The 6973-nt window shown below is 33.9% G+C and overlaps 2 protein-coding genes across 2 annotated transcripts; both read right to left on the reverse strand.

Annotated features, from left to right (window-relative positions):
- Positions 1-720: 720 nt before the first annotated feature.
- LOC116340158 (vanin-like protein 1) lies at positions 721-3145 on the reverse strand. The gene is made up of 7 exons (XM_031766451.1): positions 3016-3145; positions 2897-2947; positions 2205-2611; positions 1918-2129; positions 1454-1848; positions 1096-1382; positions 721-1026 (listed from the first exon to the last, which is right to left on the reverse strand). Exons 1-7 carry the CDS (start codon positions 3067-3069, stop codon positions 864-866), a joined length of 1569 nt encoding a protein of 522 aa, XP_031622311.1. The 5' UTR covers positions 3070-3145; the 3' UTR covers positions 721-863.
- A 1904-nt stretch (positions 3146-5049) lies between these two features.
- LOC116340291 lies at positions 5050-5940 on the reverse strand. Its single transcript, XM_031766717.1, has 4 exons — positions 5552-5940; positions 5426-5446; positions 5280-5349; positions 5050-5218 (listed from the first exon to the last, which is right to left on the reverse strand). The coding sequence occupies exons 1-4, from the start codon at positions 5862-5864 to the stop codon at positions 5134-5136; spliced, it is 489 nt and encodes a 162-aa protein (XP_031622577.1). The 5' UTR covers positions 5865-5940; the 3' UTR covers positions 5050-5133.
- Between the last annotated feature and the right edge of the window lie 1033 nt (positions 5941-6973).

Here is a 6973-nt window from a genome sequence, read left to right on the forward strand (position 1 = left end):
AGAGGCAACGCAATATAAAAATTGTTTGTGTATTTGATTGCAAGCGTCACTGAAAGCTTATATCAGATCATTTTCAGATTTGATGTGCAGTATTGCGTCACAGTGAGAACTTCCAAAGAAGTGTTTTTTACTTATGTTAAGTGACCCAAAGTTGTGCTATATTTGGTTTAAGCGATCCCAATTTGTACCATCAAAAGATTTGGGTGGAAACCATTGCTTTGACTTAAGAATTCTTTGTCGCAGGAAATAAAACGTTCATCGAAAAACTGCTGTAATCACCGTTAATCGTGTTGCAATTCATATTGTAGACTTCTATAGATTCTTAAATGGCTAGTAGTAAAAAAAGTTAATACTTGAAATAATTTTATATTTTCGTTGATTTTACGAAGCAAAATGCACAGTATAAACAGAACTGTAACCGCTGAACTAGGAGGTAGACTAGAAAAGCTAGGAAAAATTAGAACTTATTAGGTCATGTCAAATGTACAGGTTATAGGAAAAATTAGCAATATTTGAGCTAATGTCACCTACCCGATGAGTCAGAAAAACAATACCCACCCGTGTACGCTTAAAATAGTAAATATTCACCATAGAATCTCCGGATGGGTGTCCAAATTCCGGTGAATCCAACAATCTAAGTGGATTTTTTTTAAGTCTCAACCATTAGATTGTGTATAGAATATTCAATGCATTAACGTAGGGTATTATGAACATGCAAACTATTTCAGATAGGAAATTTATTCTTTGACATTAAAACTATAGATTTACAATATATGCCTCAATTACTGAAACAAATATATGGAAAATGACAGTTTAAATGATGCCCAAAGTAATTATGACTCCATAGTAGTTTTTTTTTTGTTTTAAACAACGATCCGATCTTTCAGTGATCTAATTTTAGTCGGGCTTTTGGTGATTTCATCTCTGTCAAAGTCTCTTGATATAACGGCAAATGTAAGAAGATTTTCCTTTGGTTTCTTCAAATTTAAAGCAACCTTATACTGTTTTGCTCCCCTCACTTCAGATCTGAAATTCACACCGAATACAGATGAATGTTTATAAAATGTTAAAAATATTCACATTTAAATGCCTTACAATTTAAAATCGAATTCGTTTATATTGAGTGGTAGCAATTCCTGTGTCAATGTATTTGGCATAATTTTCATACGTTTTGTCATTGGGAACGTCGTTTGCAAATTCAATTTTGTAAATTTATATCGATGATGAACTTGTGACTTTGGAAACCGTACGCCACAAGAAAGTTTATCATTCATATCGGCGCAAGCAATCAAACTGCATACATCTTGACCAATCAGTAAATGTTCAACATGCTCATAGCGCCGATGCCCACTGAATACTGATATTGCATATGAATATGATGACTAAAAACAAAAATGCAATACACATATACAAAAAATATAATGTAACACACAGACATATGAAAAAAACTTACTTTTTCACTCTGCTCACCATTATCGCTGGCTTCGACTGTATAATTACAGCAAATATCTTTGGTGCAAACTGCTCCCGATGGGCTATGATTTTCGGTTAGATTTAAAAATTCCATTGTAAATTCGCTCAAGTCTTCTTCCTTCAAATCAAGTTGGCTGTGTGATTCGGAATTTTGTTGATTCACAATTGATAAAGTTCTATAATCTGCCGGCATGTTGACTGGAACTTTGGCAATGAGGACTTTCGTTGTTGGTGCTTCACTAACAAAAACTTTCAGAGCACCTGAACGTCCACTGTAAATGCCACTACCAGTAACACTCCATTCGGGTGAATTTACATTTGCGGCGAGCAAGTTAACATCATTCGCATATGCCCAACTTTGTTGAAATTGTGCGGCTAAAGTAAATCAAAATATATTTAACACATAAGACTTGATTTTTTTTTTTCAAATCCAAATGTTTTTACCAGTAAAATAAGGCATTTTTGAAATCCACCTTGTTGGATAAACGAAATGTTTGATACCCTGTCTCACTAAACTTATCATAGGTTCGTCAAACGCAAGATCAAAACAAATACCAATTCCAAATGTTACATTAAAATCTGTTTTGAATGTGACTATGTCAGGTTTTTCAGTACGTCTTGCACCATCATCACCAAATAAATTGTATTTTCGATATCTTTAATTAATTTAAGATTTATGTCAAATAAGGAGAAGTAATTTGAAAAACCGGTGAGCATTTGATTCAACTTACTTAGCGACGGCGCATCCATTTCGATCAAAGACAATTGCCATTGTATAAAGATTTGTGGAATTTTCATTAGAGTCACTGCATGGTTGGTCATCTAAAGAACACTTTATTTTTGCAAACGCATTGATAACAACATATTTTTTTGCTTTTCGAGCGGCACACGCAATACTTCTGAGTATATAACCAGATTTTGGTTCGTCGCAGTATGATTTGTTTGTATTCGGCAGAATGTCCGCTTGTCCTTGACGATTCAAAATTGTTTCTGGGAACACGACAATATCAACGCCATTCAATTCGGCTGATTGAATAATGGCGACAAACTGCTCTGTAGCATAAACGACATTGTTCCGAGTGTAGGTAAATAACGACACTTCTTTGAATTCAACCACTGCAGCTGTATATGTTAAATTCTGGAACCAAATTTATCAAAAAATCAAAAGGTATCATATACATCCAGTTTTTGAGACGGGATAGTTGATAGAGATGAGCGATAGTCGAATTCATAATTTTTATAATGAAAATGTGGAAAACAATTTAATAACAGTTAGCAAATGTCGAATACATCAAATGAAAGAGGAGTTTAAGGAATAGGTGATATTAATATAGTTGCTTTAATGTGAAATTAAAAATTACCACGAATAATTTAAAAAATAAATAGAAAATGAAAAAAAAGAAACAAATAAAAACAGTCTTACACGATTCAATGTAGAGCTGACAATTCCTCCATTGATTCTTGCAATGAAACTCTGTATTTTAAAAAGATATATCCAAATTGCTTTATCTATATAAACAAATATTAAATAACTGAATTTACCGTAAAAATAATGAATTCAATCAGAAATAAAATGAAAAACCTTTGCTTGGTCATTTTTTTTTAAGTATATCTCCGAAATTCTGAATATGAGCGCACTTATTCATGCAAAAGTGACAAATAAATTGTAAATTGTTGATAATTTATACATTTTATGATTAGCTTTACACCTTGTTTAAGGCATTTTTAATTAAAAATTTCAAAATTATAAACGATGACAGGTGTAAGACTGTTTCTAGATGTAAGACTATCGAAAAAATATGTCACACACTTTCGAAAAAACATCTTCATTGTGTGAAATGAGCTCGTAAATAAGTCTTGTTCAATATTTAATGTAATTCAAAATGTTAAATTACGTCATATGTCAGTTCGTTCGAATGATTTCAGTTGATTTATTTGCAATTGGAGCAAATTTAAAAAATAAGAAAAGACAAAAAACAAATAATAATGCTATAACGAATCACAAAATTAAGTAAAAAAGTATATTAAATAACCTTCTTGTATGAAACTCACATTTGCCGTCCACCTATGAAAAGTACAGTGTTAACTTCCCCAGAAAACATTGCTGATTTAAAAGAGAAAAAAGTCGTCGTGAAGAGTCAATGTCCAAAAAAACGAAAAATATGCGCAAGAAGACAACGAAGAAGAAGATAGACGATCAAAACACCGCCGATCGAACCAGCTCGAAAATCCTTGCGACGAACAAAGCCGGCTTTTGCATTATTTGCATGAAAGACATGCCTGAAACGCTCACCAACCTAAATTCTGTTGCCTGTAATACTTGTAATACTTGTAAGAGAGAAGTGCACTTAGAATGTGCAAAAATACGCAACTCTTGGTACACTTGTCCCAATTGTGACTCCGATGATTCATTGTGAAACCGAATTTTCCATTGATTTTTTTTCATTTCATTTTTACAGTTCAATTTTCACCAAATTTCGAAGTTTTTTTTGACAAAATAAAATAAAATGATTGGATTTTGAATAAAAGTCACTCACATTGTGTTTTAACTTGACTTCCCAAATATATTTATCGAATGTTTAATAAGTGGTCATATTGGGCCCCCTTCAAAAAACTCGAAAATTTTCGGAATTTTTTGGAGTAGCCAAAAATTGGTCAACCGTTGAAAATATGAATATGGTTTCTTTGGCCGAAAGTTACCTTCAATGGTGCTCTTTCATTTGGTATATACACGTCTAAAAAATATTTTTTCCTTTCAGCTTTAGAAATTTTGGTAAGATAGGTGGTCATATTGGGCTTACTTGCCCTAATTATTTTTTACACAAAAAGATCGTCGCCTGAAATACTAAAGGCTTTATCTATTGAAAATATCGAGAAGAGAGTATGTTATTCAGCGCTTATGGCCGTACCGAAATTATGCCCAAACTGTCACACTGCTAGCGCCACGACGGAATTCAATGTAATCTACACTAAGTTGCCGCCAAATAGTGAAAAGACTTTTGCTCAGTTGCAACCAACGGACTAGAACTCCATAGTTGTCCGTAGTGGCGCTAGCAGTGCCACAGTTTTGCATTTTATACAATCTCTTATGGGGCATAATTTCGGTGTGCTTATGGCTGAGTAATGTCTGAATAAAAACCAGTGATGGTTTTTTCCTATCTGAATAGCGCTAGCTATTCGCAGCGTCTGAACAGCATTGCTGCCCAGATGCTGAATCGAAGCGGTTGCCGCACGCGTTTTGTACCACACAACATATTGTCATATAGTCTAAGTAACCAGTGAGCTCACAGAGTATGATGCACTAATGCCATAGTCAGTATACAAACGCATGTCGAACAGAGAACGAACGCGAACGTATATGCTCTGTGTGGTACAAACGAAGTGTGTTGCGCGTGCGGCAACCGCTACGATTCAGCATCTGGGCAGCAATGCTGTACAGGCGCTGCGAATAGCTAGCGCTATTCAGATAGGAAAAAACCATCACTGATAAAAACATACTCTCCTCTCGATATTTTCAATAGATATGTTCTGTACTACACAAGAAATGTATCAATATGACAAAATTTAAGAAAGGAGTTTCTCGATTTATCTCAAATTTTTGTACCGATTTGGTATGCTTTATTTATTCATTTAGCTCGTATTTATTACTCTTTTCACAAATCAACCATCTGCAGGAGCATCATTTGACTGATCTCCCTTTGAAGATTTATCTCCCTTTGTTGTTGCATTGGTGTTGTTTTGTGGTCTAAAATTTAATTGCAAAATTAGAAAGATATAATTACATAGAATTTATGTCAAACGCATACAGCATAGCCCCATATTGAGAACTTCCAGGACCTAGTACACCCAACAAACTATTGAAGGCTTGAAGCACACCTGACAAAAAATATATATATACAAAAATAAAATAATCTCCGTTTATCTACTGAATGGAATAAGTGTTGAATACAACCAGTTACAAGTGAGGCCACCCCTGAAATGAAGGAAAAAATAAGATATTACATCTGTCGATTGATGCATTTATAACTTTTATAAAATAAGGTAAACACTATAGTCTAAGGTTGTAAATGTCGAAAACCTAGAGTTGCTCCAGCGCCAAAACCGCCGACACCTCGTGCAAGATCATCAAATGCTCCTGCAATGCCTGTTGTTGGATAATTAAAGCTCATGGTGGGCCATCCTTGTGCCTGCATTTGTGCCATTTGTAGTGGACTGAGATTGCTTTGATTCGTTTGATTCGTTTGATTGTTCTGACCCATTGGCGCGTAAATAGAAGGCTGAATGGGCTGCCCGCCACCAAAAATGCCATTAAAAAGTGTCCACAAAAATGCAGTAGACAAATTTGCTTGGCATATCAACACAGTACAAATAAATATGGATATATTTCGCATATTTCTAGTAGATTTTTATAAAAAACAACTTTAGAATGATCGAAGAACTATTCCAATTTCAAAGCGAACACTTTGATGAAGTTCAATTTACTGAAAGAAATTACTACTAAATAAGAAGCGCACGCCCATAAAAGTTTAATTAGAGAAGAAGCGGCGTGCCCTTGATGAATCAAACTTTTATTATCAAATGAATGGTTGCGAGTCCAATTTAAAATTTTGCAAACATTTTTCACTAATTAAAATGGATGATTACGGTTAAATTTTCATTTTAAATATGTCGCTTTTTTAACATTCACAAGTTTCATTCATATAAGAAAAATTGTCCACTTTATTGTTCTTTCCATTTCACTCTTACCACGAAGTCAAGTCATTTGATTAACATTTTAAACAAATTCAACGTCACAATCGATTCCATTTTTTGGAGAGAACAGTGCTAGTCTGTTTAAAAATAAGCATCACTCTCCATAATAAAAAATATATTTTTGGGAAAATCGATTCTGATGGTTTTAACAACATTTTTTGCTGGCGATTGATTTCAAGCATATGCATTAAATTGATTGAGTTCGAAATAAAACCATACAATGATTTTTAGATAGGATAGATGCGTAAGATCCCCGCAAGATCCAGATCCAAGCGTGCGTACGGTGCCGCATGATGCATACATTTATAATACGCACGCAAATTCGTTATTCTTATTTCCCCTTCTTTGATTTGCATGCCATAGCATTACGGAGTACGGAATGTATGTATCATGCGGCTACGTACGCACGCTTGGATCCGGATCTTGCGGAGATCTTACGGATCTATTCTATCCAAAAATCATTGTATGAATAAAACTAAATTAGATTGATTATAAATATTTTTGTTCCCGGAACAAAATAGATTTGTTCCCGGAACAAAATAGATTTGTTCCCGGAACAAAATAGATTTGTTCCCGGAACAAAATAGATTTGTTCCCGGAACAAAATTGATTTGTTCCCGGAACAAAATATATTACAACAGTTTATTTAAAGGAACATGTAAAATATATTTTATTCAAAGTACTGTCCATCGTTAGCCACAACTTTTCGGGAACAAATCTATTTAAAAACATTCAATTTAATTCATAT

This window comes from Contarinia nasturtii, unplaced genomic scaffold (assembly GCF_009176525.2).
Source record: "Contarinia nasturtii isolate CC-2019 unplaced genomic scaffold, AAFC_CNas_1.1 Cnas_scaffold_630, whole genome shotgun sequence".
In the NCBI taxonomy this organism is placed as follows: domain Eukaryota; kingdom Metazoa; phylum Arthropoda; class Insecta; order Diptera; family Cecidomyiidae; genus Contarinia; species Contarinia nasturtii.

What these genes read in the sequence shown, in the direction of transcription:
- LOC116340158 (XM_031766451.1), bottom strand. Translation starts at nt 3,069, where the DNA reads ATGACCAAGCAAAGGTTTTTCATTTTATTTCTGATTGAATTCATTATT. An exon ending in AATGGATGCGCCGTCGCTAA is followed by an intron (nt 2,130 to 2,204) that starts GTAAGTTGAATC and finishes AATTAATTAAAG; the next exon opens with ATATCGAAAATACAATTTAT. An exon ending in AAAAATGCCTTATTTTACTG is followed by an intron (nt 1,849 to 1,917) that starts GTAAAAACATTT and finishes GATTTACTTTAG; the next exon opens with CCGCACAATTTCAACAAAGT.
- LOC116340291 (XM_031766717.1), bottom strand. Translation starts at nt 5,864, where the DNA reads ATGCGAAATATATCCATATTTATTTGTACTGTGTTGATATGCCAAGCA. An exon ending in TGGCGCTGGAGCAACTCTAG is followed by an intron (nt 5,447 to 5,551) that starts GTTTTCGACATT and finishes CCTTCATTTCAG; the next exon opens with GGGTGGCCTCACTTGTAACT. An exon ending in GGTGGCCTCACTTGTAACTG is followed by an intron (nt 5,350 to 5,425) that starts GTTGTATTCAAC and finishes ATTTTTTGTCAG; the next exon opens with GTGTGCTTCAAGCCTTCAAT.